The sequence below is a fragment of the Chelonoidis abingdonii genome, chromosome 3, assembly GCF_003597395.2.
Source record: "Chelonoidis abingdonii isolate Lonesome George chromosome 3, CheloAbing_2.0, whole genome shotgun sequence".
NCBI lineage: Eukaryota > Metazoa > Chordata > Testudines > Testudinidae > Chelonoidis > Chelonoidis abingdonii.
Window position 1 is genome coordinate 17749202 of NC_133771.1, and position 18181 is coordinate 17767382.

An 18181-nucleotide genomic window follows, 5' to 3' on the forward strand; every position below is an offset into this window, starting at 1 on the left:
GGGGGTGGGGATCCTGGAGGGCAATTAGGGGCGGGGGGTCCTGGGAGGGGGTGGTTAGGGGACAAGGAGCAGGGGGGGGTTGGATAGGTTGGAAGTTCTGAGGGGAGCAGTCAAGGTGTGGGAAGTGGGGTGGGGGGGCAGGCTATTTGGGGAGGCACAGCCTTCCCTACCTGGTCCTCCATACAGTTTTGCAAACCCAATGTGGCCCTTGGGTCAAAAAGTTTGCCCACTCCTGATCTAACATCAGAGCAACATTAAATGCTACAGGTAAACTGGTCACAAGGGAGTGAGATGCGGTAATGGTGATAGATATAATCAGGAATGAGCTCTCAAGAGCAGATGGTTCAAATAAACATTAGATTTAACTGTGATCTGTTCTTTAAACTACTTTTTTTTTTTGCCCAAATGTTTTAATATTTAATTTGATTTTTAAATGGTTTAAATTTAGTGTTTGGAAAAGGTTCTGGTGTGACGAGCCTGGAGACTAAGGGTCCTTATTTATTCAGAACCAGATTTAGCACAGTTTCCCACGACGTCTCATGAGCTCAAGGAACTTCCTGCAGGAATGAGAGGGCGTTTTGGAGCTGATGGACTAATAGTCCTTGACCTCTCTGCTCCGATACGGCTACAAGGCTGCCAGCTAATTATTGTTTTTTTAGTAATGGCCAGAATGTGCTGGGAGCTGCACATAGGAAGATATAGTCACTGTCCTGAATCTAAGGGCCAAATCAAGCAATCTCTTATGAATGAGAGTTACTGCATTCATGTAATAGTCACACTGACTTGCATGGAGAGTTATTCGTGTCCAGGTGTTTGCAGGATCAGGATCCAAAGGCTTGTTACCATATGTCAAGTGCGGAGACCCACTGAACAGACAAGAAAAGTGTCAGGTGTTGATTGGCACCAATACCTCACTAATGTGGACACTGAACATTTCAGGATTCATGCTGCCCAGAGCGCCTCAGAACCTCCACCCAGTGTAACTAAATAATGTGGCCCGGCTCCCTCCCTTAACCATACGTGTCACTTTACCCATTTGAATGCCCATGGATGTCAGTAGAACTTGGGATGTACGAAATTACGCACCTGCTAATGTGGTTTGCTGGATCAAGTCCTAAGATCCTAGGCCAGGCCTGACTTCTCATTTACACCAGAGTTACGTCATTGGAGTTGATCCCGATTTAAAGTGGTCTAAGTGAGAAGTGAATCAGGACATATGGAACAAATCTTGCTCTCAGTTACAGCAACACAAAGCCAGAGCTCCTCAATAGAAATCAATGCAGTTACTGTAACTCAGAGCGCTATTTCTATCTCAAATGGTGGAATGTTTCCTTTATTCTCTGGAGCCTCTCATTTCACCTCTGAGAACCAGGCTATATAATTCTGAATTTTATTATGTAACTATCTTATTACCTAAAAATCACACATCCATATTTTAACATACATTTCAGATCAGCCTTTCTTAAACACAGGGTGCTCTAAGCCCAGTCAGTCTCACTGCTAGGGGCTCTAATCACCACAGGAGGGAGATAAAGCTACACAGTTCACATGCCTGATTCCCTGCCACAGCCATCAAAGGAAAAACAGTAGGAAAAGATTACATGGTAACTTCCCTCTTTCTGCTGCTATTCCACTCTACACTCTCTAAGGCATGTCTACACAAGCATTTAGTTTGCAACAAGCTGGGGTGTGAATTGACCCTGCATTCGCCTGCCCCAGACTATCTGTCCATGTGGACCTTGCTGACATGCATCAGTGCTTTGATCTAGTTCTTTGTCTTTGATCTAGTCCCAGTTCAATGTAATTCTGTTCCTGCATTGTTTAAAATATTTCAGACAAACAATACTCCTACATTATAAAATCTACATTGCCCTGGCTGAATAGTAGATTGCCCCTACAGAGGTGACACGCATCATGCTCATCCCCACATTAAACCCACCTCCTTCAAATGCTTGAGTAAAGAGATGAGTTTTGTGCATACAGCCCCAGCTGAGATCAGGGCACAGTCATGCTAGGTGCTGTGCAAACATCTACTACCACACTATCCTTGCCCTAAAACATTTACAAAGTAAATAGACAGGACAATAGAAAAATCGGACGTGGAAAGATCTAGGGTGGAATTAATTCCAGAACCCAAATCAGAAATATTACTATGAATTAATGAAATGTGGTCTCTTGTGTATGAATCGAAGGGTTTATCTACATAGGGACACTCGGGAAAATTAACCCAAATTAACTGCAGATGTGAATTTACACTAGATTTAGTTAAACCACATTAAGCCCCTGTGTGGGTGCTCTTCTTTAGAATTAAAGTGGATTTAGCTAAATCAAATTAAGGTCACTTTAATTCTGAATGAGCACATCCACACAGGAGTTTAATGCACTTTAACTAATCCACTTTAAAAATTAATTCAGATTAATTTTCCTAAGTGTTCCTGTGAAGACATACCTTCTGTGATCAATGGCTGTAGCTGTTGTTTAATTGCAGAGATGTACCAGTTTCAAGTGCTGCTGGTGTGTGTACAAAATCTTTTCCTTGATACGCTGAGTTAATACAACCACTAGAAGGCATGGAAATAGGTGCAATATGAGTGGTTGTGGTAGTAAAACACAATATTTATGAATGCAAAAGATATTTTTACAAGCATTCCTACTACTCTGTAATTCAGAGGTCTTGATAACTGCCAAGGGAGTTGGGGGCCTGTGTCAGCAAAGGTCTGCCAAAGTGAGCTCACTAACAGCACAAAACAAGTGTTTGTGAAAGAGTCAAAAGAAGGCAAAGGGAACAAAGACATGAGGAGGGAGTAACAACGAATGCAGGACTCATGAGAGGAAAGGAAGAGTTTCTTCTTTAACAGTTTGTTCCTTCTCCCCAGAAACTCTCAGCAGGCAGCCATTTTCTTTTCCTTGTGTGCTGTTGCTGGACAATACCTCTCAAATGTCCTTGTTTTGAGATGTCACTCATCTCTCTCAAAGTTATGTAAGTGGCACACAGATTTGAAGTTCCCTCATTTTTTCCTTGTTGAAAATGATTTACATCAGAAATAAAGTATAAAGCTCACAGCATGCTATGTCCCTCATTTTGGGTCTTCGGCATATTGCATCTCTCAGTTGGGCCTTGACAGACTGAGTTATAGGCCACGGATTATAGCAGCATTGATCAGTTTATACCTGGTTATAATTTCATTTAGAAAGATTAATGAAAAGGGGGTTTTATTGTTCACAGTTAAGCTTATTGATGAGGCAGAGATCAGATTCTGGCCTTATCGTTGTCACCCTGTTACTGGGCTCTGACTGCAGATAATTAAGGATCTTCACTTCCCAAAACAATTATGAATTAATTTCTAAATCAATAATATGTCAAAGTGTGAAGTAAATGAGGTTCTCTGGAGACACTATGCACAATTTTTGGTAAGTATCCTTCTAAACATCATTCTGACAGTATGGTCAATTTGGCTGTATTTTTTGGTCAGTAAAAAAAAGAAACCCAGTTGACTTACAAAGCTGACCTTTCATTCTAAATGTGTTCTTCAACAAACATTCATTTAAATATGTATTTAAAAAAATAAAGTAGAATTCACTCTCGTTATTTCACCTGTCTTGGAAGCCATTAAAAAGAGAGACTGTATCAACATTATCCTAATTGATTTTATAATAGTTGGCAGACAAAGTCCAGGAGACATATCAGAAAGGGTGCCAATATTGAGAGGCCTGTAAATAGCTAAAAATTCCCTTATGGAACAGTTTTAGAATGTAAGGGCCCTCAGTGAGCTCAGTAGAAAGACTCCTGTTGACTCAAGCAGGTGTTGAATTAGGCTCTAGCAGCATGAGATCCTCTATAGATTTGTTGAACCAACATGAAGAACTCTGTAGGTGAAGAATTCTATCTCTTGGTTAAACAGGTCTGTAGAAAGAGTGTCATCTGCTACATTCTCTGGGTTTTGGAGTGCACACTTTAGGAACCCTATTTAATTTCTATGGAACCCTATTAATTGTATGCCTATTAAGCTCAACAAGACTTTTCCAAACAGGAGACGAAGGATCTGATTCTTCTCTTACTTTACACCAGTTAAATCCATTGATTTTTGACTGACTTTCCCCTGACTTGTACTGGTGTAAGTGTGGTCTGAACCTGCCCCATATAGTCTAGCTGTTCCTTGTGCTCCAAAGCAGATACTTACCAACGAGTCTGTGACAATCGCTGGAGAGGGATAAATGTATCTGCTTTCCTTTTGTATGTTGCACTGTAAAAGAAAATAGAGCTGTACAACTACCTTGGCTTCCTGTAGAGGCATGTCAGTAGCTGGCTTGCTTTCAATAAAATGGATTTGCTGGTATTCCCTTTCCCAGAAATACAGTGCATTTCAAATGCATTCTGCTATAGAATTTTGTAAGCAACTTGAAATCATAGAATATCAGTGTTGGAAGGGACCTCAGGAGGTCATCTAGTCCAACCCCTGCTCAGAGCAGGACCAATCCCCAATTAAATCATCCCAGCCAGGGCTTTGTCAAGCCTGACCTTAAAAACCTCTAAGGAAGGAGATTCCACTACCTCCCTAGGTAACCCATTCCAGTGCTTCACCACCCTCCCAGTGAAAAAGTTTTTCCTAATATCCACCCTAAATCTCCCCCACTGCAACTTAAGACCATTACTACTTGTTCTGTCATCTGCTACCACTGAGAACAATCTAGATCCATCCTTTTTGGAACCCCCTTTCAGGTAGTTGAAAGCAGCTATCAAATCCCCCCTCATTCTTCTCTTCAGCAGACTAAATAATCCCAGTTCCATCAGCCTCTCCTCATAAGTCATGTGCTCCAGCCCTCTAATCATTTTTGTTGCCCTCCACTGGACTCTTTCCAATTTTTCCACATCCTTCTTGTAGTGTGGGGCCCAAAACTGGACACAGTACTCCAGATGGGGCCTCACCGATGCAGAATAGAGGGAAATGATCAAGTCCCTCGATCTGCTGGCAGTGCTCCTACTTATACAGCTCAAAATGCTGTTAGCCTTCTTGGCAACAAGGGCACAATGTTGACTCCTATCCAGCTTCTCATTCACTGTAACCCCTAGGTCCTTTTCTGCAGAACTGCTGCCTAGTCATTTGGTCCCTAGTTGGTAGCAGTGCATGGGATTCTTCCATCCTAAGTGCAGGACTCTGCACTTGTCCTTGTTGAACCTCATCAGATTTCTTTTGGTCCAATCCTCTAATTTGTCTAGGTCCCTCTGTATCCTATCCCTACCCTCCATCATATCAACCACTCCTCCCAGTTTAGTGTCATCTGCAAACTTGCACGTCAATAGTGAAATCCACATTTCTTTTTCAGATAGCATGCTCTATATTAGAGTGCATCCACAGGGATGTTTTTCTACATTCTATCATAAGTGCCTTTCACTATACAATTCACCTTTGATCTATCTACTGGAAGCTCTCTACTACCCTTTCACTCAAATGCAGCAAAGTACTGAAGTATGGGCATTATTTTAAACACTTGAGCCTCTCCGTTGACTTCAGTTGGATTCCTCATTGTACTTAACCTTACACAGGAGCTTAAATACCTTGTAGAATTGGGGTCTAAATTTCCATTAAAATATCACTACCCTTATTTTGTCAGCAACCAACCACACTTCTCATTTGAACACACTTTAGCTGATGCTTCCAGCTCCTCTCCAGAAGTCTCTTTCCCTGTCACATTCAAAATAGCCCCACTTCTATAGAAAACACAACCTAATATGAACTTACCTTACCATTATCTATACCCTGTAACCCACCACCATGTCTTGAGCAAAGTTTTAGTAAAGGGGGTCTTCTCTTACTTTATCACTTTTTTTCCTCACAACCTCCTTGATAACACTCACTCTGGCTTTTACAGGAGTAAGTCTGCTTCCCTGCAGATGGCTAATTATCAACTTTTTGCCTGTGACCAGGGCTTAAATTCAGCAGATGCTATCCAAAGCAGAGCTCCAGTAAATATTTTCAAACCAGTGGGGAGAGTCCTGAAGTCCTGAACCCTAGCTCTGAGCTGAAGCCTCGAGCCTGGATGCACTTGACAGGGCTGAAGCCCCAACACCCGGTGTGCCCTGCAGGGCTAAAGCCCTAAGAAAGACCTTCCCACTGTGCAGCTGAAGCCTGGAGCCCAAACTGGGAGAGTAAGGGATGCTTCAGGAAGTAGCATATGAGAATTTAAGCCCTACCAGTGACCCTACGTGATCTCAAAGTACCAACGGTTTTCTCTCTCTCTATCTCTTGAGCTGGTTCATGATGTTGATGTCTCCAGTACTCTCTTGTCTTAACTCCCTAACCACGGCATTTTTATCTCTGGCAGAGACTTCGCATCTTTCTTTCATTCCCTCCATTAGGAAAAGGCTGAAGGCTCTTTCCCTAGCCCTCGTTTTGTCAAGCGGGGTCACCCTTAAAACCTTGCCACTACTGACCTTGAAAATTGGTTACAGTTACTTCAGTAGCTGCAGATTCATCTAAAGTTCCTTATGGAATACCTAAAACATTGCAAACTGGGAGGTAAACGCTATACAGTTATCTAAGGAATCATTTAGGCTCAATGGCCAGTTTATAATAATGTCCACTATATTTAGCTTTTTCTTCTAAGACGTCTCATTACTAGCATCAGCTCCAGACATCACTTATATGCCAATGACAGCCAAATCTACCTTGTCCATCCATGAAAGGTCCACCTTGTTATTAAACTGCATTCTTATTGGCTTCCACAAGCTGGGCTGTACCCCACCCATCACATCATTCTGACCTTTCAACTCTTGTCTTGCTTTTGCATCTGCCTTACTCTGCCCTACTAAGTCTCAACTTTACAACCTGTGATTGACACGCTTTTCTTTTCATATGACTCACTTACATAAATGTCTCCCTTACACACTTTTTTGCATGCCTTTGGTCCCATCTGTCTGAACCTTCATGTTCAGATTGTAGCTTATAGACTGGCCTGGAAATTTTCATAATAGCAATGGCATACAATAGGATGAAGTATTTTTCTCAGAAGCAATACTTACTAGAAGGAACACACAAAAAGCAAACCATACATTCAGTGAATAGCTCTTAAAATGTGTAATACTATCTCTAGAAGATGCTTGATAGTCCACTTGTCACCACTGTATTTATGAAGCAATATGTCATCAACCTGTGTTGCAACTGCATTCAAACTGGTTTGCATTTCATTTTGGAAAGCAGCCATCTTATATTTGTTTCATTTCAACTGCCAAGTTTGCACATAAGTTGGCCACAGTTTTGTCATACTGAACAGTGCATGTCTGTGTGCAGACTGGAAGGAACTGAACTATGTGAAAAGAACTGCTTGAATGAAAAGAGAAATGGGCACATTGCTTAGTTGTTAGACCTATTGGATCTGAATTTCATGTCACTCCATTGATTACAGGGAAGCTACTCCTGGTTTTCATTGATTTGAAAAGAGAATAGAAATATTCAAAAATGGCTGGTGACTTTGGGTGCCCAATTTAAGACATTTGAAAGGATCATGATTTTCAGAAACTGGAGCATCCGTTCTCTGAAAATGAGACCCTTAAAGGTGTCTCTTGGCCCTTGTTTTTCATAATTTTCCACCACTATATATAATCTATGATGCCTGTGGGTTTAATTAAATAAGTGTCCCATATGACAGTTCTATACTCAGGAATAGTGCATAATAATTTCATTTTGTCAAATAAGAGGTAACATCCAGATTATGAACTTACCACCCAAAGTTCACCACAGGTCTTGTTGATCCAAATTTGTGAAAGTTTCTGCTGTTTTCTGGACAGCTGTAGCAGTTGTCACAGGGAGTTACCATTGCAATGCCATTTCTGTGATCGATTTCTATCTCCATTGTAACAAACAAAATTATAACAAAGTAAGGAATTCTTTCCTTAAAAAAAATGTATGAGAGCTAAATTACATTGACTTAATAGCTTATTTATTTTTTATATATATCTGAAAAAATCTCCCACCAACTTCATTTGTTGGGATCCCTAATTGATTTTTGCTCTAAAATTGTCCCAAAAAGATTGTTGGTCCCTAAAAGTTTTGCAGTATAATTTTCTGCCATTCTCCTGATGTTCCCTTAGCAGGGATACAAGAGGCCCATCTCTAATTTAGATCAGAATCCAGATTTATTGTGAAGCATTTAAAAATAATTAATATCTTATATAAATCAGTGTTTATCCACAGGTCTAACCGTGCTTTACAGAAAAGGTAGATATCGCCATCCCCATTTTACAGATAGGGTAACTGAGGCACAGTGTTGAAGTGACTTGGCTAAGGTCACCCAGCCAGGCAGGTGTAGAATCAGGAACAGAACCTGGCCTCCTGAGTCTGCATCCAACACTATCACCTTTGCAGTCACAGGGAACAGCAGATGTTTCCTAAGGCTACTCAGCTTGGTCTGTATATGACCTTGGGCAAGGATGCTGGATGAGGCAGGGGCAGTAGTGTCCCTTAGTATTTGTGAAGGATGCTGGACTGAAAGCCCAAGAGATAAACAGTGGAAGTGCAAGCTTCTATGGTGCATTAGTATGTCTCAGTTCTACTGTGGAGAGACCACTTCCACAAGTGTGAGTATATTTCAGTTTCCTCACCACTGAATTTTGGAGAAGTTCAAAAATATGAGATTAGAGTGAGAGGTGCCGCATATCTTTAAAAGATGATGATGATGATGATGGAAGTTGTGCAACCATGGGTGTGTTACTTGTACATAATCTTCAAGGCTACTCTATGGCCTTCATTCACCACAGACACGCAGCTCATCTCTTAATCAAGGTAATGCTTCACAAATTCTTTCTCACAGGAAGGCAGGGCATACAGTGGATTGGGAAACAGAACTCCAAGGGTTTGATTAACCACTACATTTCTCTAGTTTAATGCCAGCATAGCTTCATTGATTTCAACAGGCACCATTCAGTGGAGTAATGCCAGCATTTAAATTCTATTCCTGACTATGCCACTGACTTGCTGCTGTTGTGTCATGATGATGGGCCACATCCTCAGCTGGGGTAAATCAACATAGCTCCAGTGACTTCAGTGGATCTATGCTGCTTTCCCCTAGCCAAGGAACTGGCCCGTAAATGTGTTGTACTTCCATTGGCTATCTAACAATGTTGCCTATATTATAGATATATTGTGGCAGTTAATTAATGTCTATAAAGTAGTCTGAGATTCTCGGCTCAATGGTGTTATACAAAGCATTACTATTCTTATAGCAAATTGCTCAGAGTTGCAGCTGGAGAGAACCTCCCTGTTATAGTGGCAGAGGGAAAAAACAGACTTGAGAATAGTGGCAGCTTAGATCTTTCCTTGCTCTTATGAGGACCAATCTTGGTGTCTATGCTCAGACAAACTGTCATTGACTTCAGTGGGAGCTTTACTTCCATAATGAATAAGCAGCTCAGGAATTGTCCCATAGCTCCTCAATTTCTTCCAAGCAAAACTTATCTGTGACTATAAATGGTATCTCCTGAGAAGGGGAGAGAACTAAAATGCAGTTGAAACTGTATCTTTAATTTAGTTCCAGACTTTGTAATTAATCTTTTTAAGACATGGGCATATTAGAAACAGGACGTTCAGACATAATGACTGGTTAACTCATCAACAACTGGGTTGGCTAAAGAACAGATTTTAGACTATCTAGTTATGTTAGTACCCTCACTGAAAACAGATTTCAAAATGTACAATGTCTATACTGTTAAGGCATATCTTCACTACTGGCCAGATCCGCAGGCAGCAATCGATCCAGTGGGTATTGATTTATCGCATCTACTCTGGACGTGATAAATCAATCCCTGAGCTCTCTCTCGTCAACTCCTGTACTCCAGCTTGGCAAGAGGCGCAGGCAGAGTCAACAGGGGAGCGGCAGCAGTCAACTCACCATAGTGAAGACACCACGGTAAGTAGATCTAAATATGTTGACTTCAGCTACGTTATTCAAGTAGCTGAAGCAGTGTAACTTTGATTGATTTCCCCTGCCCCTCACTCAGTGTACACCAGGCCTTAGTTACACTACTAATTACAGATATAAGGATATTGTCACCATTTAATTATGTAAAATATATAGCATCACTAATTCCTGAACTGAAGAATTTAGTCATTTGGATATATAACACTACTTTGGGCTGATTATGAAACATACACATTGGCTAAAGTCAACAGTGTCTTTCTTTCTGTAAATTTCTCTGTGATTCACTCTTAACAAATAACAGGACATGGATTTCTAAATCTTTAGTTACCGTTGATTTTAATGAAATAGATGAAGGTGGTAAAATGCATCTATATACTGTATAAACCTATCTAAACTGAGGTGAGGGGGAGAGTTAATTCTCAAAAATGATGCAGTACATATCAGTCCAGCCAATAGATTGGTGCTCTCGCTCTCTGTATACATACAGTATTTTCCTGTAAGAGTCAAAAATTGAATATGAGAAAAGGAAAGGCAGAGGATATCATCATGATTTTAAGATGGCCCAAGATTTTAAAAAACAACTAATGATTTGAGGCTCCTCCATTTGTGAGTGCCCGACCTGAAACATCTTAAAGGAGACTGAGTTTTCTTCAGAAAATGCTCTCTGCATGACCTCTGAAAAATCACAACATTGGAGCAACCCAAATTACTAGTCATTTTTGAAAATTTTAGTTTGAATGTCTACAGCTTTGCACCCCAATCCACATTTAGATAGGTACATGGTCAGGTTTGCAAAGACTCGGAGTACTCACAACCATAGCCGCTGAGCACCTCTGAAAGATTTTTAAATGTTGGTCTACATGAACATCATATTGTATGTCCTGGAGAAACAGACATTAGCTAGACAGTCTGAAGCCTGCTGTTTCAGCCATACAGTTCTTGTTTCTCAAACTGGTTACTCTTAATTTCTCTAATCATTCTAATCTTGATAATGATGCTCATCTATGTTCTTAAACATCCACTTATCGTGCCCCAAGAAACCAACACAGGTTGTGTATTGAACCTGAGATTTCCAAGCCTCTAGTGCAATGCGTGAATGTTGCCCCCAAGTCTTTTAGGGTGTTCTAGAGTTTGTACCATGTTTTTTTCTTCCCAAATGCATTTCTAACATCCTTTCTGATGCAGAGGTTTTGTTTCGGAGGAAGAGACCATTGAAGATGCATCGCTTCCCAATATGATATGTGTGAAGACCAAACCTTGGATAAAAAGTCCATTCTGAGTCTGGGGCTTTCTTGTTTTCTGAAAGAAATGTGAAACACATAGGGAATAGAGGTAAGTTCACACTTTAAAGGTCCACCTTAAACATTGCTTATTTATTGAATAATTTTGTTAGATATTCCCTTTAATAACAACAACGTGCACAGTTACACTTGCTAGTTCACACTGATTGCTCTGCCTGTATGTCTTTGTCTATTCTGGATATTTAGAGTGTAAACTCCTCGGGGCAGAGCTCTCTGCTATTCTGTCTTTATACAGTGCCTCGCACAATGGGGCCATGATCTTGGTTTGTCCGTAGGCATTGCTGTAATAGATCAATAATAATAGTTATGATAAAATATTAAAGGATATCAACACATATAATGTCTAAGGTTACAAACAAAATAACTGTCTAAGAAGAAATTTCCCAATATGCATCATATGGCACAATTGTGCATTACTGGGCTTTTAAATCTTCCTTTGGAACATCTGCTACTGGCCACTGTCAGACACTGGATTAGATGGACCACACAACGGGCCAGATTTAGAGGCAGGCAACCCAGGTGACTACCGGGGGTGCCATGCTTGGGGTGCTGTTTCTGTTGTTAGAGACAAAAAGGGAAAAAGAATGTCTGAAGTAAAACATTTCAGGTACTACATATGTGGATTCATTTTCCACTAATCTCCTAGAATGTTCTGGATCTTTGTAGAATCTCGTGGAACCTTCCAGACTTTCTGAGAATCACATTTTCCTCAAACATCCTAGAATGCTGTCAGCCATGCCCTTGCAAGTACATAAGGGGCGGGACGTTGCCAGTCAGTCAGTGAGATAAAAGAATGAACTGAAGTGAAGTGAGAACCCAACTACGATATTGAGATACTTGTTTTATTGTGTAATTGTGAAAGTGTACATGTGTTTTAAGACTTGAAGAGTGTAAGTAGCAACTAATAATGGAAATATTTAATGAGATGCCAGAGATATCTATCGAACCCCTATCCATGCAACAATATAAAAGAAATACTGTTTCCTAAATTCTGCTGATATTGATCATACAATTTTGAATGTGATGTGCAAAATCAAGGAGATGAAATTTTCAATAAATGAGTGACACTTTTCAAAGTCACGCTGCAAAAGAATGGTGGGAAATTGAATCGGCATTGACTAGTTTACTCAAAATCAACTGACAAAGTGTTCTGTTTTTGTTGCAAAATATTTGACAAGAATGCCAAATCATTGCTTGCTCTTTCCAGGTACAATTACTGGCATTACTTGGCTGATGCCCTCAAGCAACGTGAAAAGTCACCCGACTACTTTATGGCCTCCAAATGGATGGAGGTCAAGTCCAGGCTCAAGCTGAATAAATGCATAGATGCACTTGAGGAATGTGCTCAAGTGTCTGATCTCAACTACCCCCTTCCTTGCAAAGAATAATTTGGCTTTCCCGGGTTTGGCAGATAAATTGTTCACTGAACATAACCATAATTTCCTTGATTTTGTAGAGCTCCTTGAGAAATACAATGATGTCATGCATGATTACATACCTCAAGTAGTTTGTAAAGAAACTATGGACCATTACTGCAGCAAAACAATTCAAAACAAATTGTTTGACCTGACGGCAAGGAAGATGCTTGATAACACATTGATGTGGCTTGGCAAAGTTAAGTACTAGGCTGCAATAATGGACTGCACTCCTGAAATTAGTCACAGTGAAAAGATGTCATTTACAGTAAGATTTGTTGACGAGGATGGCTGTAAAGTAAAGGAACACTTTATCTGTTTCTGGTCTGTGGGTGACACTACTGGATAAAGCCTAACAGAACTGATTTTGAACATTTTGAATAACATCTTCATTAATTATCTGGATGATTGGATGGATTGCACCCTTAGCAAGTCCACAGATGACACTAAGATGGAGGGAGATGTAGATATGCTGGAGAGTAGGGATAGGGTCCAGAGTGACCTACACAAATTGGAGGACTGGGCCAAAAGAAATCTCAAGGACAAGTGCAGAGTCTTGCACTTAGGATGGAAGAATCCCATCCACTGCTACAGGCTGAGGACTGTCTGGCTAAGCGGCAGTTCTGCAGAAAAGGACCTGGGGCATACAGTGAATGAGAAGCTGGGTATGAGTAAACAATGCACCTTTTTTGCCAAGAAGGCTAACAGCTTATTGGGCTACATTAGTGGGAGCATTGCCAGCAGATTGTGTGAATTGATTATTCCCCTCTATTCGATACTGGTGAGGCTACATCTGGAGTATTGCGCCCGGTTTTGGGCCCTGACTACAGAAAGAATGTGGACAAACTGGAGAGAGTCCAGCGAAGGGCAACAAAAATGATTAGAGGGCTGGGGCACATGACTTATGAGGAGAGGGTGAGGGAACTGGACTTATTTAGTCTGCAGAAGTTAAGTGAGGTGGGATTTGATAGCAGCCTTCAACTACCTGAAGGGGAGGTTTCAAAGAAGATGGAGCTAGGCTGTTCTCAGTGGTGGCAGATGACAGAACAAGGAGCAATGGTCTCAAGTTGCAGTGGGGGAAGTCTGGGTTGGATAGCTTTTCCTAATATTTCACTAGGAGGGTGGTGAAGCACTGGAATCGGTTACCTAGGGAGGTGGTGGAATCTTTACCCTTAGAGGTTTTTAAGGTCAGGTTTGAAAAAGCCCTGGCTAGGATGATTTAGTTGGGACTGGTCTTGCTTTGGGCAGGGGGTTGGACTAGATGACCTTCTGAGGTCTCTCCAACCCTAATCTTCTATGATTCTATGAACCTTTAAACAGAAGCTGTGACACAACCTTAAGTATAATAGCACTCCTGCATCACTATAATTTGCACACTGTCTTGCATTTGATTATAGTAACCAAACTAAACAAACCCCTATCCTGAAATATGTAATTTACAAACAAGATTATCACAGAAACGAAATGAATCACTAGACCTTGCTACAAGGATGCTCAATTCCTGCACCTTAATCTACTGCTGTCTCCTTAACTTCCTATTCCTCATTTTGACCTGCTAGATGTCTATATTTAGCCATCCAGCTTTTGGCCTCAACTTCCTGGATGCAGGGACTTTGAGTGGGATTTTCAAATGAACCTATGTGATTTAGGAGTTCTGCCTTTTTCCTAAGTCTCTTAAGTGCTTCTGAAAATCCTACCTTGTGTTTTCTTGCTTGTCTGTACAATCAATAATAATTCATCGTAACTGGCAAGGGAAGAACCAGAATTTGTGTTTCATATGGCGCAAATGCGGGAGGCAGTAGAAGCACTCAAAGGAGAGAGCGATGTGATTGAAGCAATGAGCTAGGAAGATGTTTTGCTAAGTGGTACAAGGTTGCAGTACTTATGCCCAAAAGATGAGGTTGCAGTAGTCAAGACAGGAGATAATGAGCGTGTGAGCAGTGCTTTGTCAGGTTAGGTAGAGAGAGAGCTGAATCATTTAAGGAAAATGTGACATGATTTTGGATATAGCCTGAAATCTAGAGAGCAATGCCACACATGAAAACCAGGTTACAGGCCTGAGTGACTGGGAAGATGGTGGTACTGTCGGGGACAAAGAGACAAGGAGTTTGGAAGGGAGATGAGTTCATTTTTGACTATGTTCAGACTAGTAAAACTGGTGTGAGATCAGCAGTAGGCTCTGTCTGTGTGTGAAACAACATCTGAACGGAGTCAAGATACATTCTGTGCTGCAAGTAAATTCTTTTCCTGTTCTTTACAGTTTATTCAAGTGTGGGAGATAGCTGAAATCTGATCTTACCAGGAGGTGTAATAAACTGGTGAATTTCAGTTGCTGATTTAATTTCAAGTAGTGGAACATCAGTACCTTGAGAGGAAGATGACAAGGGAAGTGTGGACTTCAGGTCAACGTCATGGCTAATCAAAAATAAGAGATGAGAGATCAGCTATTTCCTAGTAATCACTGAGCTAGAGCAATTATGATTAAGATCTGGTAATATTGCACATACTCAGAACAAGAAGGCACTGTAGAGTGGGTAGAAGGTCGGCTGAGACTGTCTTGACTTGCACTGTCATGAGATGTGTGGTGATGTTCGTTAAGTCCGTTGAATTTTGCTGCACGGCTGCTGAGTTCAGGAAGTTGGGCACGCTTGTTGACTTGAGATCCTGTAATATGTATCTGATCTCTAACAACTAGTTTAAGAGAGGCTGCCACAGTTCCAAAACTCACTTCCTGCTTGGCAGTAGAGTTTGCATAGTACAATAGGCCTGATGTTCCTCTGATTTGTCAATGTGGTTACAGCACAGTAAAACTACAGTAAATGAGAGGAGAATCAGACCCACTGACATTAAGTTTTTCCTAATAGTTAATCTATTGTTTTCTAGCTGACCCTGGAAGCTTTTGCTGTTCACATACATCAAAATATTTTCTACCACCCCAAGAATATATCTGTAGCCTTGAGTATTTTGTTTCATCAAGATTTCATCCTCTAAAGTCCTTCTTAATAAGACCTGTAATTGCAACTAGAATCAGGGCCACGCAGAGGATTCAGGGGGCCTGGGGCAAAGCAGGGGAGCGGACACAAAAAAGGCACCACCCGCTGTGGTGCCTGTAGTCACCAGGCGGCCCTCCGAGTCTTCAGTGGCAACGACTCCTTCGCTCACTCTGTGTCTTTGGCAGCACTGAAGGACCCGCCGCTGAAGTGCCACAAAAGACCTAGAGCGAGAGAAGGGCCTGCCGCCGAAGTGCCACCGAAGACCCAGACCGCCACCGGGTGAGTAGCCAGGGAAGGGATTCTCGACCAGGGCTCGTGGGCAGCCCTGACTAGAATTATAGCCCTTAGACAGCTGCTAGGTCTGGTTTCTAAAAGGTTTATCCTGTATGCTTTCCTGGATTGAAGAAATCCTGAGTCTACCCAAAGCAGGGGAATCAAATCCCATTTCTGATGTTGCAACATACTTTGCCACTAGGTTGGTGGCAGAAAGAGAATGCCCCCAGGTGGAAATACACCTTTTCTGGGATCCAAAACTTTATTTTCACAGTCGTCTTTTGCAGACCCCTTAGACGTAGTCCACAGACCATTAAACCACTGGTTTAGCAAAGGAGACCTTCGATTCAGAACCCATCAGTTCTTCCGCTCTCTTAAATTGGGAGCAGCTCAGAGCAGGGATCATGTGTGCTTTGTACAGTGTACAGCACAATGGGGTGTAGATCCTGAATGGGGCCTTTGGATGCTACCACCAATAACAATCAATAAAATAATAATCCTAGGGCTACCCCACTGTGATGTGATTTTTGCCCCACAGGACGAATTCAAATACCCCTTTTGCCCTCCTCCCTTAAACCTTACCATCCTCATCACCTTGTGACGCAGAGCTTCCCTCTGGTTTCTCCATACTACCTCCCTCACTTGTGGTGAGCTCCGCTCTATTCCCAGAGGGCATGGTGCTCCCGCCACATCTCTGTGACACCCAGGTCACTCTGGGGTCTTTGGCTTTCCAGAGACCAAAGTGCAGGAGGAGTAGAGGTGGAGACTCAGTGCGAATTATGCCAGCTGGAATAGCGTATTATGTTGTCTCTTGGGTGTCCAGGAAACGGGACATACCAAACTCTCCTAAATATGGGGGTGATCTCATGAGTCTTCTCCCCCATGCCTACCCCACACACCAGTTTATTGTGGAACCTCACAGGAGTGGTGGATTTGCAGGCTCAGAGACAGAGCCTGTACACATTGCCTACCACCCTGCCCCCAGAAAGAGGCTGGGGCCCACATGGTGTGCTAGGTGCCAGGTAGTGTCATGAGTTTATGAATGAATGGCTTAACCCTACTCCCTAATCCTCTCCTTCCCTGGCTAAGCAATGTCCCTGCTTGAACCTTCACCAATGGACAAGGAAGGACAGGGGCTCATACTGAGACGGTGGGGGCAAAGGTTACAGACGGAACTGGGGGGTAAGAAATTGAGGTGTCTGTGTTTGGTGTGAGGAGTTGGGAAGTTCTGAGGGGAGTAGCCAATCAGAGCAGAAGGATTTGTAATATCCAATCAGAGCAGAGGGGTAAAAGGATAGAGATCACATTTCGATTTACTATTAAAAGGACCGTGGAAGCAGGACCAGTTGTTAAATCAAGGCAGTTAGAGTCAGAAGGGAGGAAGATAAATTATTAGCATGTCTGCATAGTGTGACTCTTACAAAGCAAAGGCTTGGCCATACTGGCAAACCTTGTACCAAGGTGGAAGCTATCTGAGTTGGAATCTGGCAGAGTGACTGGGACAGAATTAGTTACTGTTTGAAAGATAGGACACATTATAAAGAGTTAGGAATTTTTACTACCATGAGAAGGCCAGGCTGGGACAAATGAGTACTCTGTATGCAACATATATACTGTATTTCTATTTCCAGTCAGTTTTTACTGTCTTTCCCTCTCAGTTCATTTTTTCACAAGATTTGTTTTCCTCACCGGCTCCTCCTTGCTTCTTTGCTCAAAGTATTCCTATCATAAACAGATAGTTAAGGGTTAATGCCTCTTTTACCTGTAAAGGGTTAAGAAGTTCACTTAGCCTAGCTGACACCTGACCAGAAGAACCAATGGGGGAACAAGATGCTTCAAAAGGAAGGAGGGAAGTTTTCCTTTATTTAGGGTTTCAGTTTCAGCCGGAGTGAAAAAGATCAAGGAACCAGCCTCTTATCAGAGTAGTAAGTTTTAGAAAGGGATAAATAGGTTTATGTTTATTTTCTTTGTAACTTGTCTTGGTATCATTAAGGGGATTATCAAAATGGGGTATTTGGGTATTTTTTTATGCAACTAAATTTGTGCCCAGGGGAACATCCTCTGTGTTTTGAATCTGTTGTCTGTGAGAGTCGCTGGTATGCTAATCTCTCCCAGAGGATTTTCTTTTACCTTTCTTTTCCTCAATTAAAAACCTTTTTCTTAATACCTGATTGATTTTTTTCCTTGTTTTAAGATCCAAGGGGTTTGGATCTGTGTTCACCAGGGAACTGGGGAAGTTTCTCAAGGCTACCCTGAGAGGGGAAGGTTTTGGGAGGAAAGAGGA

At 41.7% G+C, this 18181-nt stretch overlaps 1 protein-coding gene across 1 annotated transcript in view; it reads right to left on the minus strand.

Annotated features, from left to right (window-relative positions):
- The window catches only part of SPATS1 (spermatogenesis associated serine rich 1), a 19783-nt gene extending 3210 nt beyond the window's left edge, over positions 1–16573 (minus strand). Inside the window, exons 1-6 of the mRNA XM_032800107.1 lie at positions 16480–16573; positions 15139–15295; positions 14931–15046; positions 11053–11214; positions 7721–7841; positions 4182–4244 (exon numbers count right to left, since the gene is read on the minus strand). Coding sequence (XP_032655998.1) covers positions 4182–4244; positions 7721–7841; positions 11053–11214; positions 14931–15046; positions 15139–15295; positions 16480–16573 — 713 coding nt within the window. The remainder of the gene's footprint in view (positions 1–4181; positions 4245–7720; positions 7842–11052; positions 11215–14930; positions 15047–15138; positions 15296–16479) is intronic.
- Positions 16574–18181: the final 1608 nt, after the last annotated feature.